Source organism: Spea bombifrons, chromosome 3, assembly GCF_027358695.1.
Source record: "Spea bombifrons isolate aSpeBom1 chromosome 3, aSpeBom1.2.pri, whole genome shotgun sequence".
NCBI classification, from domain to species: Eukaryota; Metazoa; Chordata; class Amphibia; order Anura; family Pelobatidae; genus Spea; species Spea bombifrons.
The window spans coordinates 12025757-12050667 of NC_071089.1; the positions used below are offsets into that span (position 1 = coordinate 12025757).

Below are 24911 nucleotides of genomic sequence, written 5' to 3' on the forward strand. Positions count from 1 at the left end.
AAAATAACCGTTTATATATTCTTAATTTAAAAAAAAAAAACATTTTTCTTTAGTTTATTTCATTTATGCTGCATAGCAAAAAGAAAACAAGGCAATTTGAGAAGACAAAATATATAAAATATAAAGTTTATTTATAATAATTATTTACAAATATATTGCAAAAAGCTTAACTAAAAACATTCTTTCGGCACAGACAGGGCAGTGGAATATAATGCAAAACAACTAAGAATCGAAGCTCTCAGGAGCCGGTTGGGAAACACTTATAATTATTAATAAGAATTTTATAAAGATAATAATCCACTTTGCAAAAGGCTACAATTTACAGCCAGTTGCATAAATAATTTTCTGAAACATTCTTCCAAGATCATGTTTTGTACTCACTTGTTTTGACTTTGAAACGTATGTAAAACCTTTACCAGGAATTGAAGAACTGCAAACAAAAACAAAATGTTTGAGTAGAACATAAACCTTAAGCTGGAATAAGATAACCCGGAACATTCGGTTATCCCAACCTCTGCTAAACAGTACAAACCTACGCATTACAAATAAGAACAGTCCCAAAACAGTAAAGGTGTATTTATAAGCGTGGCCACTAGGTGGCGGCTCCCGATGAACCATCTATTATAGCATCATCAGGCCTAACATTTACATTAATGATACTAAAAGTGGCTTCAAGTGTTTAAAAAAAGAATAGCCGCCCAGCAAAAGTGGTACAAGTAAATACATGTATATTTAAACATGTATGGGATAGGTATATGGATATCCTGAATCTAGGACTGACTGAAGTTTCATTAAGGTTGGAGTCTCTCAAAGGACCAGAAGATAATCATTTATCACCTTAACCTGTAACAGGACAGTATTACTCTACTAGTTCCTTTCAGTAACAGATACATGCATAAAATCACAATCGTGTAGAATCTGAAGAGTACTCACTTTCCACGAACAGACTCTCGACACAGGCGGTACCTGAAAAAAGAACTTAGTACGGTTACTGCATTTCCTCAACCTACCTGTCCTGTTTAAGGAGACAGAGAAACCAAATACGCAGCAACATTCTACTACATGATAAAAATGATTATATCTTCCATGATTGTCCAACAAACTTGTCAAAGTGGCTTACAGATTAGTTTCTTGTTCTGAACTTAGCGATTTATATAGCACCAACATATAACACAGCGCTGTACAATGCTCTTAAAATACGTCACTTATTTTGCTCTGCAAACATCATACAGATTTCTTTAGTGCACAGAACAGTAACAGTATTTTTTTTTTTTTAAAAATGATGTATGACACTCACATACTTGTAAGTATGAGACATTAGGGGTGTTTTTTTTTTAATTTTTTATATATAAGCGTTGAATGCAGTAACGTTAATGCATCATGGAGAACGCAGGCTGTACCGAGGTTAAAGCTCTCCATGCAGGAAGCCAGGTTATCTACTGCTTTCCGATAATGTCCTAGATCTTCGCTCTCAATGTCCTCTTTCATGCAACGTATAAAAACCGGAGCAGCTGCAGCCGTACAGCGATCCGAGAGGCCATTCAACGAGCTAAAATCAAAGAGATAAAAATACGAACACCATTCAACCAGCGGGGAGAGATGATGTCATCATCTACAAACTGCATTTTACACACACACACATACATATATATATATATTTCAACAGCGATATGATGTTTTCTTACAAGTTTTACCTGGCCAAAGCTTTTTTCAAAGGGTTCTTGGAGGCGACAGAGAAGTACATCTTAGCCAGGACATTTAAGCAGCAATAAAGCATGTCTGTATCTGCAGAGCTGATGTGTAGATCTTCCAAGAGAGGCACAATCTGTTATAATAAAATAATTTTCATGTACATGACTTTTGCTTCTTTTTTAACCCCTTAAGGACCGGGCTCATTTTTCGTTTTCTACCCTGTGGGACCGAGGCTGTTTTGACACTTTTGTGGTGCTTGTGTTCAGGTGTAATTTTCTCCTCACCCATTTAGTGTACCCACATAAGTTATATATTGTTTTTTTCAGGACAAGATGGGCTTTCTTCAGATACCATTATTTTGATCGTATCATCTTATTTACTATAAAAAAAATAAAAAAAACATGGTGAAAAATTGAAAAAAAAGACATTTTATGACTTTTATTTGAAAAATCTTTTACTCACCTAAAAAAGCAAGTAAAAAAACTAGCTAAATAGATTCTACTACTTGTCCTGAGTTTAGAGATACCCAATGTTTTTATGTTTTTTTGCTGTTTTTTGTACGTTATAGGGCAATAAGTACAAGCAGCGTTTTATGATTTCCAAATCTTTTTTAACAAATCTGGTCAGTCTGCCTACATCTCCTCTTTGGAACATCTTTGAAGCCGGTTAACTCAATTTAACCCATTCAAACCATATATTTTTGAAAACTAGACACCCCAGGGTATTCCAAATGCTGTTATTTTAACCCTTTCCATGCACCAATTATACAACTACACTTTGTCAAACTTTGTAATAGTAATTTTTTTTATTTTTTTTTCCACACAAATTGTACTTTAGTTATAGATATACAGGTTCTGGTATATGTCACTATCAAACAACACCCCAATGTGTGTTCAGGAACATCTCCTGAGTACAGCGATACCCCACATGCATGGGTTTGTCAGATTGTTTGGCTGGTAAAAGGCTACTTTTGGGGCATGCGTAATTCAGGTGGTCATTTGGTCATTGTGCCTCCCTCTCCTCTTTGGAATATCTTTGAAGCCGGTTAACTCAATTTAACCCATTCAAACCATTTATTTTGGAAAACTAGACACCCCAGGGTATTCCGAATGCTGTTATTTTAACCCTTTCCATGCACCAATTATAGAACTACACTTTGTCAAACTTTGTAATAGCAATTTTTTTCACACAAATTGTACTTTAGTTATAGATATACAGGTTCTGGTATATGTCACTGTCAAACAACCCCCCAAAATGTGTTCAGGAACATCTCCTGAGTGCAGTGATACCTGACATGCATGGGTTTGTCGGGTTGTTTCAGATTTAAAATGCCACATTTGGGAAGTGCGCTTTTTTTCTCCATTTTGGTCAGTCTGTACCTATGCCCTATCTGTGAGCTAGGCCACTCCAATTTACCCCATCAGCCATTTTTTTTATATATTAGACACCCCTTGGGTATTTGAAGTGCTTTTATTTTAACTCTTTGAGATTTTTGAGAAATTTTAGCACTTGCTCAAAATAATAAACTTTATTTTTTTATTTTTTTTATTTTTTTAATACTTTTTTTATATTTTTTTTACACATTTTGCTGGTACTGGATGGTTCATCTAGTGACATCACTGCATAATTATTTTTAAATGTTAGCACATTTTTTTTTTTTTTGAATATTTTACTAATCACATAGTGATTAGAAAGCTGGGCTCCATTGACTTGCATGGTTGAATGCAGTACCTGTATTCAACCAGCAAGTGGAGCCAGTTCTCTAGAGGGTCTGGAGACCATCTAGCAAACTTTTTCTTGTTTGTTTTTTTTACAGAGCGGCGGCCATCTTACTTGATGGCGAAGATCACCGGCAGCTGCGGCTGTGACCGCTCTCCGGAGCGGTCACAGCCCACCTAAAGGTAAGTGTTTGGTGTCGCTGGATGCCTCCTGATCGAGGCATTCCAGCGACACCATTTAAGTTTAGGAGGCGATCGTTGATCGCCTCCTAAACGCTTTTAAAACGGGCGTCCGCCGCCATACAATGTATGGCGGCTGTTGACGCCCCGGGGAGGGGCCAGACATGGCCCCCGATGCCGATCTCGGCCTTGCTGAATGCCTCGACATCGAGGCATTGCAGCAAGGCCGTTTAAGCGAAGAAAGTGATCCTTGATCACTTTCTAAGCTTATTTAACTTTTTGACGGTTCAGGACCGTCAAAGGTCATTTAGTGACCTTCTTGTCATGACGGTCCTGAACCGGCAAAGGTCGCGAAGGGGTTAAAAATGACTTTTTATTTACATAACATTATTATACCTTAAAACACACTTTACATACATGACATCATTTTGCATAGTCTTTAAGCTATGTTGCTCACATGTCATTAAACCTTGTGTTTGGGCTACACATGACGTTCTCTTATTTTTCCCGAGTTAGGCTTCCAGGCCACCCCAATAAACTTTTCCCTAGACAAGGACTGTCTAATGTCGCTGACACTACAGAAGAATGCAAATCATAAGCAAAATAAGACATTACCTGATAACACCGGACACAGAATTTGCAGCCACGCTGCAAAATCTTCCTTTCTATGTCCATGATCCAACAGTTGTTGTCATCGATTGGCTGCTTAAGCTGTCCATCAGTGGCAGGAAAGTGCTCCCATTGAAATCAATGGGAACACTTTACACAGGTCCACTGCGGTCTAAATGGACTTTGGCCAAATGCATCTCCTGCAGGGCATTCAGAAGACCACACAAAATGTACATTGAATATCATTAAGTGATATTACGGCTGGTCATGCCTAAAAATGATTAACTTTCACTTTAATTCTATGTGGATAAGAAGTTTTATTTTTTCCACACCAAGGATGTGTCAAAGAAAAATCTGAGAAGCTCAAAATGAAAATATATTTTTTGTATTAAAATGGGTATGATAACATGAATGATGAACACACAGTAGGTAGTTCACGTTATTACGATATATTTACCACGTACTCTCTATGGTTTACCTTTTTGATACAGTGGATCTGCTGGACGCCATCTTGGAGCTGTATACAATGTAACAGTAATGACGGTACGTTTTCAGCTTTGTCTTCCACAAAACCTGGGAACAGAAAGTACAAGGTTTCTTATAGATTCTGTGCATTATCGCCATTCCATGGATATGAAGCACCGCAGGTAAACACACCAACATATTAAACATAAATAGAATATGCCGTCAACAAGGTTATGTAATTGACAGAATAAATGGTAAGAGCTAGAACACATATAAATGTAACAAAACAGCCCAGATAGAGACTGGAATGGCCAGCAAGCACCAGACCTCGATAGGTACGGGACCACAAATTACAAAGCAAGTCCTGTAATAGAGTATAATATCCGGTGTCATTCAGATGTTCCAACAATGTACTCAGCACTTCTTACAGTCCATACATTCAAAGAGTCTGAGAAACCTAGAACCGACAGACTAAGACGAACCCATAAATTAGGTAAACAGACACCGGCTCAGAAGCTTACAATCTACAGGAACCCAAGCAGAACTTCTCCCCCCACATTGTGCTAATATTATGAACAAGCGCTTACGTTTAAGTTTCTCAACCGCGAAGCCATCAAGAACCAGCGAGTCAACTTTAACCTCCTTCTTCTTCTTTGATACCATTTTCAGGATCTCTGAATGATTTACAAAAAAATAATGATTTAGACCCCCAAACATCAGGGCAGCGGCCCAACTACTCAGTATTATAACAGCTCATAACATATCAGAGGGCAACACAATTTATTCATTACAAAAAAATACAACATTACAACCAAAACCGTGTGTAATACTATTAGTACATATATATATACTGTATATATTTATAACGTGCCGGTAACTCGGGGCTGATCCATGCACATTACCCGTGTTAGTGTGCTCATGTTATCATTCAGTGATTTGTGCAGCAACCCCAACACATGTATATGCACGTGAGCACACATGCAGAGGTAACATGGTACCAGTTGCATGCGATATATAGGGCGGTGAGAAGCCCCCGTCCAGCGCATTTATGTGGCCCAGCGGATAGGGCACAATGACTGGACACGCTGTCCGTACGTACGGACGGACGGTAACAGATGATTAAAAGCACGTGTACCGGTCTGTGTCTCTTTACCCGTGTGTCTGACTGTAACTACAGCAGCTTCTTCCTCTTCCCTGGACGTAGTACACCATGTGCAGGAAGTGAGGGGGCGGAGCACTGTGATCAGCCTATCCAGAGACGTAATATATGAAAGGGCGGGGCTGGCCCGTTTCTTCACTTCTAAATGTAACAGACTTCAGTCATATTTGATTCTCCTCCCTTCACTGAAACGCATGTGAGGGGCGGGCTATTCCGCCGCTGTCACCACCTCTACAGTGTGAGAATCTTTAGGGGCGGAGCTAGCGTGCCAGCGTCTCCAGCATTTTAGTTTTTAAGCAGGATAAATGGGCGGATCTAGCGTGTCCAGCATTTTACTTGCGAATGAGGGGGCGGAGCTAACACGGCAGTGTCTGCACCGCTCTACACAGAGAGCGCATGAAAGGCAGGAGCGAGCAAGACCAGCCTCTTCGTAACTGTAATTGACGCGAGGGGAGGAGCTATCTGGCTGGTGTCTCCGCCTACGTACAATGTAAATTGTCTTACCTGTTCCCTAAACTATGACTAGTATGAGAGGGCGTGGTTTGCAGTCTTGAGAATTTACACGATTAATCTGGGATTCTCTTAATAATTGAAGTTGGCAAGGTGTCTGGCTACTACATTAAAGGACTGTGCACTGTAACCGCTCCCATGTACATCATATGATCAAAATAATGGTATCTAAATAAAGCCCTTCTTGTCCTGGAAAAAAAACATATAATTTGCGTGGGTTCAGTAAATGAGAATGAAGAAAATTACAGCTAAACACAAACACCACAGAAATGTTAAAACAGCCATTGTCACTAAGGGTACAAAAATAATAATAAAAAAAACAGTCCGGTCACAAAGGGGTTAAAACCACTATAAATAGCTATCAATAGGTCACAGCATGAAAAGGGTTATCGTTAAACAAGTGGTCCTTGGACTGCCGGGAGATAAGGTGTTGGGGTAATCCCAGATGGTGGATACTTTGGGTCCATCTCAAGGAAAATCCCAAAATCTAAAAAAGTTTCGGTCTCCTCTCATTTTGGATTCTTATCTCCTGTTTTCACATGAATGTGTCTTTGTGATAAATACAGACGTTGTGTGAATTATTTCGCTCTGAAGAGTCACTTGGCTCTGGTACTTTTCAGTGGATGTCACTTTAGCCTTTTAAAGGGACAACGATCTCATGCTGTCTCTCTAATAAAGAATGCGTATTAAAGTACAGCCAAGGAGCTGGGGGTCAGGCTGGGGGTCAGGCCGGGGGTCAGGGGAAGAGGCAAATGCATGGGGGACGGGGACTTCTACTGACTCAATGCATGCATTTACAGGGCAGAGGAAATATTCATTTAAAGGGACACACATGCATGTGATGGATGGACTATCCCGTTAAGCAGGCATACCTGGCATTAAAGGGTTTTAGCTGTTTTCAAGCCTCCAGGTCAGAATGCATGGGGAGGTTTTGGGTTTACATGTACTTGTTATGTCCTGTCTACCTATTGTACAGCGCTATGGAATTTGATGGCGCTATATAAAACATATAATAATAATATAATGTAGCACACCTAGACAGGTGAATAAGGTGCCTGGTACAAAAATTGTTAAAAAGCAAGTAAATACCTATAAAAAGTTTAACTATTTTGCTACGAATATCAGATTTTTAGATTCCCCTACCAGCCACAGCCGTATTCCTTTTTTATGTATCCCATAATTTGGAAGATAAGAAAACACTTTAACAAAAAAAAGTAAATTCTCAAAAAAAATAGGGTCCATTCACTAAAGGGAGAGTTTGAGGTGCAACATTAAATAAAGGATACCAATAATAATATACATTATGAATGTCCAACCCCGGTGCGATTCCGCTGCTGGAGGTGCTTGGCTGGCCCTGTATAGCTAACTTTTTGAGTTATCAGTCTCTGCACACATTGAATTATACATTATACAGGGCCAGCTCAGCCCCCCCTTCTTTCCTAAAGATTATTGAAGTGAAGGAGTTGAAATCACAGCTCTCTTGCCAACTGTCTTTATTATAACTCTTTCTTTAGTGAATAAACCATCAATGATTCCTTGTCATATAGAAAGGTGCCACTAGATGGCGCTGTTGCAGAGTAAATGGATGTCATGTCGGGACGCGTCTCACACGCTGCCGCCGGTTACCGGAGGAAAGTTACTCACCCGGATTATCTTCGTTTTTTATGTGAATCTTTTTACTGCTGGGAACGGCTTCAGTTCTGTGATCCTTATAAATCCAGCCTTAAATGTTTGATTTTATGAGCTAATATCGCATCCTCTGAGCTGGGTTTCTGCTGACGTCCTGTTTCCAGTTGCCCCGTACTGGTGTAAGTGTATGTATATGTATGTATGTATGTGTGCGTGTGTGTGTCAGAGGCAGGACTTCGCCTTGGATGTGAATGACTGGGCTCCTCTACCCGGCCTGTCTGGGGATAGTGGCTTCATTGTTGGGCTGCTAGCTTGCAGGCTGCGGGCTGCTGGAGAGCCCAGGGAGGACGTCGCATTCCCGGGGACGGTCTGCCAGGTAGGTGCTGTTGAGAGCTTCGCTGCACTCTGTACGTTGTGTTTCCATGGATATCTGCGGCTGCTGGGGGTTGTAGTATCGTTGATGGGGGTGGTAGTGCCGCTGATGGGGGTGGTAGTGCCGCTGATGAGAGTTGTAGTATCGCTGATGGGGGTGGTAGTGCCGCTGATGAGAGTTGTAGTATCGCTGATGGGGGTGGTAGTGCCGCTGATGAGAGTTGTAGTGCCGCTGATGAGAGTTGTAGTGCCGCTGATGGGGGTAGTAGTGCCGCTGATGGGGGTGGTAGTGTCGCTGATGGGAGTTGTAGTATCGCTGATGGGAGTTGTAGTATCGCTGATGGGAGTTGTAGTATCGCTGATGGGAGTTGTAGTATCGCTGATGGGGGTGGTAGTGCCGCTGATGGGGGTGGTAGTGTCGCTGATGGGAGTTGTAGTATCGCTGATGGGAGTTGTAGTATCGCTGATGGGGGTGGTAGTGCCGCTTATGGGAGTTGTAGTGCCGCTGATGGGGGTGGTAGTGCCGCTGATGGGAGTTGTAGTATCGCTGATGGGAGTTGTAGTGCCGCTGATGGGGGTGGTAGTGCCGCTGATGGGGGTGGTAGTGCCGCTGATGGGAGTTGTAGTATCGCTGATGGGGGTGGTAGTGCCGCTGATGGGAGTTGTAGTGTGGCCGATGAAGTTTCAGTTAGCGGCACCGGTTAAGTATGATAGAGGAGCGTTGAAGGCATTTTGTTTTTATGGGGAAAGGATTAAAATCATCCTCCCGAAGAGCCGTCACTTCACGGGCATCATTTGTAGCGGCTTCGGGTCCCTACGCTGAGTATCGGGATCTGGATTAACCCGTTCGTCTGCAACAGTGTAACTTTTTTGTAACTTTGCTGATAGGTGGATAAGTTTACAGAAGTATAAAAACTAATATTATACATTTCTGATCGTTCTCTGTGGGTAAACAGGTTTTAAGGGGCTTATCTATGAAGGGTTAAACTATACTTGACACAAGGAGTGTATATATAGATATATATATATATATATATATATATATATCCCTTCAGAAGGTGACAGTGCTGCAGCATTCTGTTGACTGTGTGGCACTTGCCATCATACTTTGTAGGGGGCCCCAGAGGTCAGTGGGGGCCACAAGCAGCTTCTCAGTGTGTTTTATATGCTGTTGCGTCGTATTCATAAATAAATGGTTAATGTCAGTGATCAGTATTTGCAACTGGTCTCACAGCTTGTGTGACTACAACACCTGTATGATTATTATTATTATATTTTATTTGTATATCGCCCACAATGTGGCACTTCTTACAGTCCATACATTGAAAATATCTGACAAAACTAGAAGTGACAGATTAATATGGAGCAAGAGAGCCGCAAGATTACGATCTAGAAAAGTTTGAACTACAACTCTCATTATGCTCTGCTAGATGGCAGCTGGCCGTGCATGATGGGGCCATTAGTCTCTCCAGAAATGTTAACCAGGAGTGCCCAAAGAGAGAGGACCACTGCCTGATTTATGTCTCAGTTGCCCCCCATGTATAAATACTGCAGATAACATCACAACCCACTAAAAAAAAAGGATAAAGCATTTTGCTCAAAAAGCAACTAAACCTTATTGTAACACCCGTGGCTGCAACTCCTATTAACCTTAAGCCAGCCAAACCTGGAAAGCCTGGTCCACTGATGTTTTGCTATATACTTGTCAACTATTTAAAGCTTTTTTTTAATTAATTAGTAGATAAATACATTATTTTCCAGTGCTTTAGAATATTTTGCTATGTAAACTACTAATAATTAGACTTCATGAATGAATGACGTATGTTGTATTAGAAGTGAAGGTAAATCAGTTACATGGCCTGTGTTTGGTACTGCATCTTAATCCGCTTCTTATTATTATTATTGTTTTATATAGCGCCATCATATTCCGCAGTGCTGTACAATGGCTCCTAATCAATTGACAAATAGTTATCATTTTGTGCCAGAATGTTTGTTAATTATATTGTCAAATTTGTATGTTGTCAATAAGGCTATTCATTTTCATTCTTCCTGTTGAATTGAATTTTGAATTGCCCCAGGGCAAAATTCACAAAAAAACCCCCACTAACTTCCCCCTGGGGCAGACACTAACAAAAGCATAACTAGTTTGAGTGCATGAAATATGTACATTCATGCGCACACACAGTGATGTATAGATAGATACATACACTGACACACAACTCACACTGTCCAAACCGGGACAGGTGCAGGACCAGGGGCATCTACCTTACACCTCACAGGGCAGTGAAGTTGAATCATATCCCGGGACAAAGCTTCACTGCATCGCAAGGAGGCCACAGGAGAGCTCAGGCCTCAATTGAATTCGCTGATCTCCAATGGGACAGTCCCTGAAAATGGAGACACTTGGGAGGTATGCGTACACAACCTGCCATCACTGGCATATAGCTCCAGAGAATATTCACCAATAGTTAAAAGAGCAATCTGTGGCTCCCCTTCACACAAGCAGTTAATTCGGAGCGTGAGTAGGTGTAAGCGTTGGAGTATGAGGTCAGTGTGTTTATGCGTGCGTGCGTGTGTGTGTGTGGGGGGGTAAAGTGCAGATAAAACTCTAAAGGGGAATTTCCACTCTTCTATCAGTACATCGGCATGCGTGCGCAGCTGTGTGTTTCTGCCGCAGGGCTAAACACAACTGCTGAATTTCTTACAATAAATGGCTACCTGGACCATTGTCTCTCTCCTCCTCACCGCGATGCCCTATTGTGCAGAGGACGGCTGAGATTTGCGGGCAGATTTTGTGATGATGGGGTAACTTAAATGTATTCAGCCGTGTGCCTGGCATCTTGATTTGGAACCTGAATCCCTGATGCCCCGAGTAAATGGCTCCATCCACGGAGGCTGTGCCGTGAGACGGGTCCGGAGAGCTGATCAGGGAGTTGAAACATGAATTTATCGTGAAGTCTCCGGGATTGATGAATATACCTTCCTGATTACTGCCACCGATTTCTGAAAAAGGTGTATTCACAAAATAAGGAGTTTGCAGAAGAGCTGAAGTTTCATCTAACTCGCTTCATTATGCATCATACAGGGCCAGGCAAAACTGCTGCGCTCACCCTGCCTAATCCAACATTTGGTAGCGAGGCTCGAACAATCTTCTTTCATATGCTATGTATTAAAGTTGTGCTAAAGTGTGAGCCACGCAAAGAAAATCAGCAAATTTGGTGACGGTAAGAAACAGAGATTGTAAAATAAGATTACATCGGAGGGAAATGCACATTTTTGATTACTTGGAGCGTGTGTGCGAGATGTTCCATATCAGTTCCAAAAAAAAAAAAAACTTGTCTTATAATCAAGCAAATACAGTAATTGCAAAAGGGTTTTCTAATGATCAATTAGCCTTTTAAACTTAAACTAGGGTTAACGAACACAGCGTGCCGTTGGAACACAGGAGTGATAGGAGTGATAAAGGGCCGCTGTACGCCTATGAAGAGATTCCATTAAAAATCAACCGTTTCCAGCTACAATAATCATTTACCCCGTCTGTGCTGGATTTCATGTTTTTTTAATGGACACATTTTTCTTTCAAACACAAGGAATTTTCTCAGTAACCCCAAACTTTGGAACAGTAGTGTGTGTGTGTGTGTGTGTGTGTGTGTGTGTGTGTGTGTGTGTGTGTGTGTGTGTGTGTGTGTGTGTGTGTGTGTGTGTGTGTGTGTGTGTGTGTGTGTGTGTGTGTGTGTGTGTGTGTGTGTGTGTGTGTGTGTGTAGTGAAGTTAGAAAGATGTTGAAAAATTTAAAATTAAAGTGAAGAAAAGATGTCAACAAGTGAGATGGAAAAAGAAATTGTCAAAGAGGGAGGAAAGAATAGAACACAAGAGGCAGAAAGGGGAAAACAGGTTTCTAAAGCCAGAAAATCCAGAGAAGGGGCTTTTCCTGTAAAATTGCTCCAGTGCCCCAAACTCCTTAATCTAGCCATGAGTATATGTCATTAAACTGACCCTTTAATCTAACAAAATTGCAATCCTGGGATAACCTTAACCTGGATATTAGTATGACCAATGTAAAATTTTTGGAATCTTACTATTTCACGCATATAGTTGGCTGCCCATCATGGGAGTTAGGTCGCCTTGGATACAATATCTCTTATTTTATACTTTAGCTCGGGAAAGATTGATACGCTGGAAAACGGCCATTCCATCGAGTATAACCTCTTCTTTCCCACTGTTATATAACGGGAGTATTCCCTAACGAAAAAGGAATAATTCTCCATGTTATATAGAGGACCACTCCTCAGAAAATCTCTACCACATTGTAGCCAAAATGTGATCGCCTAATGAAAATCATCTGGTTTAATAAATCCGTGACTAATAGAACGGCAGCTGTTATTTCACTCTGGATCCATTGAGTCACACATTGTAATTGACCATAACTTTCCCTTCCCACAAATCCTCCAAAATATTGAAACGGCACCTGGCAAGTTCTTGGACACCCCACCCCATACACTGAAAATCTGGGAATAGTGCTGGTTCTTGCTGGTCTATCGCTGCGTTCTATTCCGCCTCCGAGTTCTAATTTAATATTTTATTAACCTCTAGTGGAGCCGCTCACTCTATATACTATAAAGTCTAATACAGAACAGTCTCTTGTTAGTAAATACTTATCGTGATGGGATAATCTCAAGTACATACGCTACGTACTAAACATTGTAATTAGAATAGAGAATCCATGATTTATTGATAAAGAAGACATAATTCATAATAATCAAGAATGATAATGAAAGGTCTTATTCATCCCTGCAAACATAAGAAAAATCAATGAAATCCATCAAAAAACATGTAAGCTCACGGGTACCCTCATCCAGCCCTCACTAAATAAATGAATATGATCAGTTGGATCAGATCATAATACGTATCCGAACACAAGGGAGGAGAGCGATTTGCGGAAGAGCGAGTAGCACAACCCAACTTATAGGTCCTATTAAAAAAAAAAAAAGCCAAAAAAGACAGCCTTGGCATGTAATTAATGTTGTCTTAAAGGGAAGGTTCTTAAAAAGTCACATCCTCAATAGCTGCGCAGGAACGCAGTGGGTAGTTTCAGTGAGGTAGGAGGGCTTTAAAGGAGGGCTTTTTGTGGACACCGGAATTCTTTGTGGCGGTCAGTGGTGTCCATCTACAGGCACCTCCCCGACCACTGGTTCATAGCGAGGCCCTAGGGCACCTTGGGCCCTGCATTCCTAGGGGTCCCATACAACACATGCACAAAACCACAGGGAAGACCCAATAAGAAAATGCATTGCACGGTGGCCATTTCGGAGCTGCAATTGAGTTGTGTTGCAAAAAATCTATTGATTTCACAGCTATCCGTGCATTTATCTGATACCACTCTAAATTTTTAAAAAAAGTTTGGTCCAACTTGGACCAGCCCACTCCCAGAGACGGATTGCAGCGGGGTTGTGTAATGCGGTTTGATGTGACCCCGCAGTAATAGAACGGATGCTCACATAGTAGAGGTGATGCCCTGGTAAGTAGAAGGGATGAGAGCAGAAAGGAAGGGGTAAAACAGTAAAGGAGTGAGGGAAGGACAGAGGGGGTTAAGGGTTAGGTAGGGAGTGAGTATGTATATATGTTAGAGTGAGTGTGCATGTGTAAGAAGAGGTGGGTGTTAGTATGAGTGAGTGTGTGCAGGCATGATTGCGTATGTGGGAGTGTTAGCATGAGTGCGCATGTGCTAGCAGGAGTGTGTGTATGTGTGTTAGTGTGAAAGTGTGCATATGTTAATTACCGGGGTGGGGGGACACCAGTAGGCTTTACTGGCCAGAAGGTGCCAGCCCTCCCCTGCCCAGTGGGGTTGCTCAGCGGCAGTGTGTAAAATTCAGCAATGTCCATGCAAACTATGATAAAATGTCACCTTCTGGTGTGTCATGGGAACCAACACACATCTGTAAGACACTCCATTAGAACACATGGGTTTTTGCTATTTATCACTGATCCAATCACAAAATGATTGTCATGAGGCCCCCGATGAAATCCAGAGTTATTAAATTCCCCTTTCCCCAGAAAAATTCTCTCTGCACAAAAATACTTTCTCATTCAACAGAAGATAGTTTTCAGCCAGCTCACTCAAGCCTAAAAATGTGTTACCTCATCAGTGAGAGATTTAAAGGCTACACTGTGACCTCCTGGGTCATATTTGCCTTTTTTTTTTTTTTGTAGAAAGATAAAAACAGAAAAAAGGCATATCTGTATGTCACTTTTATGTGTGCTCTCAAAATACAGAGTAACATGAAAAAGCTCCTATAAACAAGTCATTTATTTAGAACATATTGGTAAAAAACATATCTACATGCTTTTTGGATGTACACAGTGATTTATTTGCTTCGGCCTTGCATTACGTCTAACCCGGGGTAGCACCGCCTGCCAACCCCGAGGCGCTGTCCTTAACGAAGGCATATGATGTCATATTCAGGCATCCCATTTTTAAATGAAGCTTGGCGTGGAAGAAAACGATAAATCTAAAATAGCCAGCTAGATAAATTAAGGGGTATCTCTTTAGAGCGCTCTGATTATATCAGAGTTTTCCAGGCCACCCCAGGTAATTACATGGGTGCTTCACAAATACAGCTTTGTACCCAAAGTGCTCTTTATACATAATCCCAGCAGTGTTTTGACAGTATGGATTGGAGAGGTAACCACCGCGAGTGGCCCCAAGGAACGAGGTTTGCTGGCTGACTGTATTAGTGAATTAAGTTTCCAATAAACTCAATCAATAAACTTAGAATACAAGCGGCGTATAAGATTTAGTGACAATGCTGCGATGCGAGGGGAAAGATTAAAGGTTATTGTAGCAGATCCGGTGGAGTGAGTTCTGTCCGTGACACCCAGTGACCGCTCGATCATTGCTTTTTTTTTTCCAGAGCAGTCATGGCGGAACTTTGTGAAAATGAAGTTATCGACTGGGAAGAGAGATGTATAACGCTGGAAGGCCAACTCATGAAGTTTCGAATACAGGCAAACCGCATCAGAGAGTTATTGGCAGAAAAGGTAAGTCTTAGCTGAGTTGGTGCCATCATGAGGTCCAAGGCTTACCATCCAGAGTACACCCAAATCTGCCCCATCTCCACAGTCATATCAGAATCTGTGCTTGCCAGGTAGCCCGCAGTTCCAGTAAATAGAACAGAATAAGGGATGTAGGTCATGTATACATTTTGGGTGAGTGCAGCTTTTGCTTGGATCTAGTATAAGGAAATCGTGTTATAGTGTGGAGTTATTTGGTGCCTGTGGTTGCTTTTGACTTGGTGTGAATTTTTCCATTTTTGCTAAGATGACATTTTTGTTTCATTAAAATTATTTTAGCCATTTGTAGCTATAATTGAGACTGCATGTTGACCTGGTGGTTAAAGATGCGTTTTTAGTTGTTCATGGATGATTATAAGTCTTTTTGAGGGACTCCACTAAATGTTTAACTGTTTAGGCTCTCGGGCTTTAAGCAAGCATGGGATAGGCATAAAGGTACCCTAGATATAAGATAAGGCCGGGGACTAAGGAAAGTATTTAGAAATTGTGCAAACTGGATGGGCCAAATGGTGCTTATCTGCCGACACATTCTGTGTTTCCATGTCCAATGCAGTGAGGTCATAGTAGGTATTAGAAAGCTCCACCAACTGAAGATGGGGATCCCTTAGTAGGCAACCCTAAGATGTTCCCAAGATTGCTGTAAGGACTCAACACTGGAGGATAATTTATGGAAACTTTCAGATTCAAAGTTATTGAGAGTTCTTGTGGAAGATCAGGATGTATTTTTGTGGACCTCTCTTAAGAGACATATGAGTTAGAGAACTACCCCAGCAAGCACACAAGCGGTTTAATTACTGTATATTCAGATCCCAGTAACTGTAGCCATTGGCTTTTCAGACATTCATGTAATGGAGACAATGTTTACTCAATCTGCCCATCAACAGGAGGATCACCCCCATAGGCCCATGATCCCAAACATGTATAAATCATAAAGATTGAGGATTCCATCAAACTATACGGCCATATATTGCATCACCGCCCCACATACAGTTTTTAACGGAATCCTCAATATTTATGCCTTGTTTTTTGAAATGCTTTGTTTTGCAAGCCAAATCTGGCACTAATGGGTTGCTGCCATAGGAACCGAGAATGCTTCTTCAAAGTTCATTTTTTCCTATGTTGTTCTTATGAGGTTTGGGTTCAGAAGTGGTCTGGTCTGACGGGTGTCCGTTTTCTGCCTAAGGGAATGCAGGGGAGATTATGCTGTCTGTGAGGACAGATTAATACACAAAAGTGATCTAGATTGAGAGATTAACATTCCTCTCTGGTTACATCAAAGACATTTTAGAGGTAATTTCCCCTTCTTTCACCAATAACAATTCAGCACATTATATTAGTGCAGGTAATTACTTCCCTAGTAAAAATGAAGTTATCTTGATTATAACCACATTTTTTTTTTACCTGTTAGGGGTTTTTTTTGGAGGGGGGCATCTAACACAATCCTTCTGATATTAGATGCATGCTGGGCTTTTTCTGTAATAAATTTTACCAGCTCAGCTGATTTTGGGCATCACTCGGTTTCCAGTGGCTTGTAACTAGCAAAGCTTGGACAGACCCCTAGGCTCAGCTAGCTGAACCCCAAGTGATTTAGACTAAGCTGCCATATAGGTGATTGGAAAAAAATGTCTGAATCGGTAAATTATGTCTCACGTGCAGTATGATGGAAGCTAAGGAGTGCTGAATTCTTGCTTTGTTTAATGCATTGTGGTGCTTAAGCAGGGAAAGTCACCCTAAATAATCACGTGACTGACAATAATGACGGACTCAAGGTCTGCAGGAAATTTATTATAACAAAATAAGATAAAAACAGGCTTTTGTTAATGATAAGTTACATTTCTGTGTAAAGCGCAGGATTTTATGCTCACAAAGAAATACACTTTTCCATGGGACTTCAATATACTTCATAAACTGTATACCGGGCTTATTTTCTTGCTAGTAAGTACCGCGGATGGTATTGGGTTGATTTAATGGTCTATGTGAAGCCCAGAGGACCAAGCGGCTACCATCTCCTTCAGTACTTGGCACTGCCCCCTCCCCTCTGAATCAGTTCTATGGCTCGGCAGGACCCACCCTAACACTATATAAATCTCACGTTCACTTTTAAGATCACATTCTGATACAGTTATTCCAAAGCAACATCGTTTCCAACTTGAATTTTAGGCTAAGAAAACAACTGGATAGAATGAAATCACGTTGTGCAGCTCTGGTTGCTTTCTCACACATTAAAAAGAAAAAAAAAAAAGAAGAAATTGGAAAGTTTGCAAAGCATAAAGTATATATATTTAGAATTCCGTGGTAAACAAAAATACTTGACGTTTCAGATCCATTTAGGGACTTTTATCAGGACAGATAGAGAAATACAAATATAGCACATGAGGTCACGTCCTAAAGGGTCATCAGACAGATAACTATAAAAAAGGGAATGTGAAAACAAAGTAGTGTTATCAAAATGGAAAAACATTGTAATACATCACATCCTGGCTGAAGTTGACAACATTGTGTCTTATCCAGCTCAGCAGACTTTGTGACCCTTTAAATGCCAACACATTTCTCACCCGTCTGTTACTAAAAGCTGTTACCATGTTACCCACAGTAGACTCTTCCTAAGACTTCTGGAGGTCAAAAATGTTGGAACGTAAGGAAATGACAAATTAACCCACAACTCTCGGAAACAACTGATTCCCTTGTAGCGCATGGAAAATAGTGAGTTTCTAAGGGACCCCAGCTGATCCCTTTGTTAACAGATCATCAACACAACCTAGATTTTGCTTCTAATCTTTCTAGTCAAGCTTTTCAAAATATATAATTGTTCCTTGTTAGATCTGCTGCCTGTGCCGTACTCATGGAACATCCGCGTTCCAGTTTTCTCTTGGTGTGGTCCAGCAGTATGATGTATTAAGACATCTTATAATGTATTTCTCAATTCAGAATATATATTTCACTTTCTAGACACCGAAAAACTTTATGAGATTGGAAAATAAATGATGTCATTTACCGAGAACACAGTAACTGGAGCATTTGGCTCAGAAACCCGCTCCATTGCGATCACAACTTAACAGCCAGGGAGAAGTTAGACTTTATTTTACCATGGTTCCTCTATTCAAGGAACATTCAGATAACGACATTTTAACAATATTAATAATAGTCTGGACTTAGCACAGGGTTAATAGTCTTTTTTGGGGCACCAGTAAAGTTTTATCTTTATAGTTTAAAAGATTTATCTTCACCCGTTTATTGTCAAGAACAAAAAGGGTCAACCATTTTTGGCTCTGCAGGTAAGTGTGAGGCTCCATTGGCCACTGGTCCACCAGACCGCAGAACAATGTGTCCATGTTAAAAGGATTCATTAAAGTATGCTGGTTATTCCGATGGTTAACTCGTTTTTTTTTTTTTTGTAAAGATAACGGTATTGCATGCGTCATTCGCATTTCCATCAAAGAATGCAACGCTAATCCCATTTGGCTAAGATGATTTTTGCTACTGAACCCTGCTCCTTTTTTAAACAATGCTTCCAAACTCTGCAATTAAGATATAAAAATGTACTTTAAGGTTTGTTTAAAGGCAGACCACAAATTATATATACTTCCGAGACTGTCATTTAGAGACATCCACAAAGAATTAGTGAATATAGAAGGTTTATAAAAGGCTGGCAATTTTTGGGGGGTTTAAAATACACTCATTGAGTCATGTTTTGCAGAGTATATGGTGATAATTTTCATAACCGTATAGCCTGCTAGTGACTCCCAGAAGCCACAGACTGAGTTTTATGGGAGTCGTAGTTCAAAAACTGCTGGATGTCCGTTCCGGGCAAATACTTATTACATATGTAGTACAAGCAAAGGTGCAGAATCCAAAGCTCTATGAAAGACACTTTGTTACGGCGCAAAGCTGCCTCTGCACAGCTACAGAGAAGAATTTTAGGAATCATGTGGAAAATAAGCCAAATTTGCCACATGTATCAGTTTTCATAAAGAAAATACTGCGTTCAAAACTGCGAGGATTTTGTTTCTAAAACTTCAGCAGAACATATGCATATAGCAAGTACTAGGCCATATCGGACCTACGACCAACATCACCCTGTTTCATGCCTTAATCTTAGAAAAAATAGAGTTTGAGGGCAGATAAGAACCATTCGGCCGATCTAGTCAGGCCGTGATGTACATAAGACGAGGACGTTTCTATAATAAGAGAAAAATCAAAACGTCCCGTCTACTGCCTTAGGACCCAATGCATTTGTGGTGCAGTTAGACCTTGTGTGAATGCTCATCCATGTGGCACTTAAAGTGTTAACCCAGTGCCAGCATTATATAGCAAGCCTGATTAAACACACACCAAATAAGTGGAATTCTTTTTCCAGTAAGTTTTTCCATACCGTGAGTTCAGTGTCCACAAAGCCTCAAAAACAGGAGGCCTCAATAGGCACTCGCTACGCTTCGATAGACTGACTACATTAGCAAGTTAGATGAACGCTGCCTACAAGAACATCATCGTTATTTACTTACTAATAAAACAGCAGCATTTTCTGCAGCTATACCATGATCACAGATAGGATGCAATAAACCGGAGACAACGCAAAGTGGGGAAAAACATCTAATCCAATCCTTCCGTTATTCCCCGTTCTCTAAAAATAATAAGTGACATAAATGCAGAAAAAAGGTTCTTTACAGTAAGAGCAATAAAGATGTGGAATCCACTCGCCACAGATGTTGATGGCTTTATGGGTTATTTTTTTTATATTTTTTTATTTGTTAATTTTTTTTTTTGCAAAAGACAAACAGGGATATAGTGGGTTATAAGGATGGGATTAGTCGAAACTCATTGATCCAGTGAAAAATTAGTGGATTATTATTATTTTGGAGTAAAAAACTCAAAATTTGGTGCCCTTTTTAATTCACATTTGGAAATCGCTTCTGGTTTAACAGCAAAGTTAAACTTGATGGACTTGTATGTCTTTTTTTCATCCTAAATTTATAAATGTTGCTATTGTCTAGATAACCAATTTGATAAAATTTTGCCAGTTATTTACTATTTAGAATGTATATTTAATATTTGCATAAAAAAAACTATTTATCATACTAAATTACTATATGCAATATTACAAATAAATTACAAAATGGGTTTTATCTAATAAAGGGAAAAAAAACAGGAAATACAGAGCGGATAATTTAAGAAACCTTGCAGTGTCTCTCAGAATGGAAAGCAACGTCCTTGTTTTTAATGCTAAAAATAAAATGTGTTAACAGTGCAGGGAAGGAAGCCACGACTCGTGGAGATAGACCAAAGGTTTCATTTGCTTCATATTCCTCCAATAAATGAGTGGAGAATGAACCCATCCACTATATATCCAGGTGAGGTCCAAGACCTACGTGGAACAGGTATACTCCCAGGGCCACGCAGTGCTTGAGCCAGGGGCCACAAATCATTTGTGCTGAATGGCACAGATAGTGGTGGAAATGAGCGTACAGCTCGACTCTTTATTACCATGCGTCACTATGGGGATTTGAAGAAATGGAAGTCATTTATTATATTGGCTGTAGTTCATAAGACCCTAATGTATCTGTTGCCCACCAATAGCATGGAGCTTTTTTAACACAAATACCCAGGAACACTATTCCTTCCCTCCATGCAGCAAGATAAAGCCTTGATATTTCCTTATTAGGGTGAAATAAGCATAATTATTTAAACCCAATTAAATCAAGTTAATGTTTTCCCCAGAAGGGACAAAATGTTAGCCCTAACCAAGGCATGAGACAAAAGCAGAATAGCGCCCCCTCTTCATCTGTGCTACGGACACCTATGTGTGCAAGGTTTCCATTTTATGATATGCCATTATTGCCTTCAGAGGTCACCAAGGTTGCCAGTTATGGTGACCACATCGACCATTCATCCCAGGATACCGGATACTTTCCACATGCTGCTGACCGGTACATGTGAAGTGCTGCCCCCTGCAGTATGTGGGATGTATAACCTCACAGGAGGGAACCGGTCTCGGCATCTATCTGCTGATCACCACTTATAAGCCGACTCGCATAATTATGATGTTTGCCACAAGATGCCCCAAATTAATTCAACCACTCAGCAAGTGTTAGTTCTATATAATCAGGATTATTTACAGTTCCCTTTAACTGGTACGCAGGACCCTGCACCGGTAAAGTTCTTTCTACATACCGGTAGTTTATTATTTTTTTTTGCCTTTGCTTGAAATAATAAAGTTACTGCAAAAAAATTAATGAATATATAGCGTCTCTTTCATCACTCTTAATGTGATGACTTTAGCATAGTGTCACAGCTTGAACAACAAAGAGAAACGTGGGGGCTGTTCTATTTATTAGAGGTTGTTTCCGTTTAACAGAGGCTTGAAAGACAAAATAGTTTTATATGCTGTTTAAGAGACACTCCAGCCATCGTACGCACTCTACATATCGTAAGAATATGTTAGTTGAGGGGTTTCTTTAAATGTATGCGGTGCCCCCCGTTCAATATGTCTCTTTCCTCACCCGCCGGCCATTTGCCACACATTTGGTACACTAACCATCGGCTTCGGCTCCGTGAATGTCGCAGGGGGGATTTAATAAATGCCCTTGTGCTCATGCATGGAAAGTTCATCCATTGATTTCAACGAGGAACTGCAGCTTCTCCCTAAAGTAATTGCTTTTATTTATTATTTATTTAACCTTTTTTTTAAAAAAATATCAAAGTATTCATAAAGGCTGCCTGGGACAGTAAAATATTGTGAATAAGAAGACTAGGAAAGAGTAAAAGTGTGTGTTTATGAAAGAAACTTGCCTGTAAAGTTACTACGTCGGCATTCCACAGCGAGTTAATTATTCTAGCGATGTTCTGTGCATCTGACCTTCTACACTTCCCCTGAGCAAACACATCGCCAGCAACAAATGCCAGTTTTCTATGCCTTCCTGCTTTTGGCAATCGTCCCAAATCTCCAGTCCCAGCCCCTATTACCTAAAATAAAAATCAAACAGAAAGCCATTATAGTTACTTTTTAGCCTGTTGGAGTTATTCTATTTATAGATGATGGGCACATAAGGGTTTAACTGGTTACTGGGACTTCTAGGACTGTGGCCAGGCGCTGGTTAATCTGAGTAGGTGGTTTATTAGTTTGGGAATTAAGGAATCAGCTGCCTCAGCTGCCGCTCTGAGCTGAGCGCTAGGTTTATTCATTAAATACTTTTTCATTTGCATTTTGAGTGGTTAGCGATTTTCGCTGCTTATAAATTAACTTTGTTGAGTAATTTTACCGGCTGCGGTTGCATTTACATTTCAGGTAGATCTGGTAGACCCTAGCAATACAGCTGCGTCCCTCACCCCTTAAAAGAAAGGCTTTAATGGGTGGGATATTTGGGATGCAAACCCAAAAATATCAGGGATTCTTCTAAATCTGTTCCACGGTTCCATTTTTTTCTAGGGCAATACTGGACACAGCAATGTGAAAATGAGGCTACTTTATTATTGAAAATACAATTATTAATTAATTTAATTTATTAAACACTAACCTATTCCATTGTGCTGTACAATTTAAACATGGTATGGTTAACTAATACATATCAAATATACATTTACACATACAGGTACTTTAAAAGGATTTGAGGGACTCTGCCCGTGAGCTTGCCATCTAGCATTTTCCTGGCAAGATTGGAGGGCTTATGGGGGTCCCGCTCATGATCAAATAATCTAGAATACAATTAATTATGAAATAAATGACTTGACTATGCCAATAAGTTCAAAGCCATACAGAGACTCTGAGCTGACCGTAGATCAGACTTTTTTTTTTTTTACTGAAAAGGGGCTAATTACAAATTTGTGCGCTTCTAGGGAGGGGGGTAATTTGGCAAGAGACCAGAGGGTAGCGTAGTTATGAATGCTTACTGCTTTTCAGAAACATGTTTATGTATCCGCTTTCTACTAATAGAAATAGTAGTCGAAATGTCAACTCTTGTGAATCGTCAAATCTAGTAGGTCAATTGGGAACTCTTCGGTAATTAATGGCTCTAGATTGTAAATCCGTCGCTTCTAGTTTTGAATGCATGGACTGTAAGAAGCGCTATAGAAATAAAAGCTATGATAATAGTGTAGGATAAGCAGATAGATCCCTAGGTGACTTAATACACCCGCCGTCTACTAAGAACGCCAGCAATCAAGCAGCAAGAATTCCTCCTGTGGTTAATACCAATTCTCCCACACCGTACACATCCAGTACACATCCACGTACTCTACCTACGTGACCTAAACCACATCTGTAGAAATGCAAATGGGATAATAAAATAATGTACTTTGATCATGAAAGCGCATGTTGACATTCTCGGGCTGCCGGTAACGTATATAATGAGTGTGATCCATGACAAGACCAGAGAAAAGTAGATTATCAGGTCATAATCCCGGATGAGAATTAGATGAAGAACGATCAGTAGTAGTAAAAGCACCCATAGAATGGCGATGTATCCCACCCGTCCGGAGGGCCTTGTGAGACTATGTGGGTGCGATGATGGCTTTACTGACAGCAAAGCACACAAAAGCAATGAGCCGTCACCTCATCAGGAATCTACTTGCCGGTGTTATCTCACAAAGGAAGCGTCAGGAAGAAATCGTGTTATTTTAGCCCCTCTCATCAGAACTTGGAAAAAAAAAAAAACATTAACATTTAAATGCTATGCATTCCTTTATTTGTCGGCGCCCAGAGAGCCAGAAACCATGTTTCAACTCCAAACGATTCCCAACCTGTTTCAAAGGAACTGTTAGGAATACAAAGTTTATATTTTGCACAAAAAAATGAAAACTTAAGAGCTGGCTGTCTGTACTTTGGGTAGTTATTCTGCTGCTTAATGCATCCCTATGACATCGGTTGTGCAGCGCAGCAGAATATGATGGTGCTATAAAAATCAATCAATAATTTCAATAATCTGCCGTTTAAATGGATTTTACTATAATGTATCAGACCTCATTTATTTTTCAGTTTTACCCTGCTGTCTATAAGCAGTTTTTGTTTGCATACACTGTTATTTTCAATGGGTCAGTGAAGAGTACCCACCCGGATGTCGGGCGCTAAAGGTTGGTACGAGGTGGAGCCGCCATCAGACGTGCCGGGCGTAAAGCTATAGTGACTCCATGAATACCGATGCATTTTAAACATAGAATATGTCTGCTCGATTTCTGAATGCGTTCCTTAGTCTCTGGCCTTCTCTTAAGTCTAGGATAGCTGTAAACCCATCCCATGCATGCTTAAACTCCTTAATTTTACTAACCTCCACCCAGTGGCATCACTAGGGTTGGTGTCACCTCCTCGACGTGCGTGGGGCCATAATTCCTCCTCCTCCGTCCAGTGATGATCTGCCAGCGCCAGGTCGCGCAATGGTAGGGTGATCCCAGGCGGATTACACTCTCATAGAGTTCCCTGCCTGGTGTGGTGTCACCCCCTGTAAGGTGTCACTCAGGTGCGGGACGCACCCCCCCCGCACCCGGGTTGTGACGCCACTGCCTCCACCGCTTCTGCTG

The 24911-nt window shown here is 40.7% G+C and overlaps 2 protein-coding genes across 3 annotated transcripts in view; one reads left to right on the plus strand and one right to left on the minus strand.

Moving 5' to 3' along the window:
* Positions 1-5860, minus strand: part of THADA (THADA armadillo repeat containing) — a 194516-nt gene extending 188656 nt beyond the window's left edge. Inside the window, exons 1-7 of the mRNA XM_053458824.1 lie at positions 5772-5860; positions 5252-5338; positions 4678-4772; positions 1695-1825; positions 1401-1549; positions 934-966; positions 382-430 (exon numbers count right to left, since the gene is read on the minus strand). Of these exons, the coding sequence (XP_053314799.1) occupies positions 382-430; positions 934-966; positions 1401-1549; positions 1695-1825; positions 4678-4772; positions 5252-5327 (533 nt within the window). The 5' untranslated portion in view covers positions 5328-5338; positions 5772-5860. The remainder of the gene's footprint in view (positions 1-381; positions 431-933; positions 967-1400; positions 1550-1694; positions 1826-4677; positions 4773-5251; positions 5339-5771) is intronic.
* Positions 5861-7972: 2112 nt separating this feature from the next.
* Positions 7973-24911, plus strand: part of PLEKHH2 (pleckstrin homology, MyTH4 and FERM domain containing H2) — a 54561-nt gene continuing 37622 nt past the window's right edge. Inside the window, exons 1-2 of one of the 2 annotated variants that reach the window (XM_053459717.1) lie at positions 7973-8141; positions 15245-15371. In XM_053459717.1, the coding sequence (XP_053315692.1) occupies positions 15252-15371 (120 nt within the window). In that variant the 5' untranslated portion in view covers positions 7973-8141; positions 15245-15251. The other variant, XM_053459716.1, reaches the window with a different exon arrangement.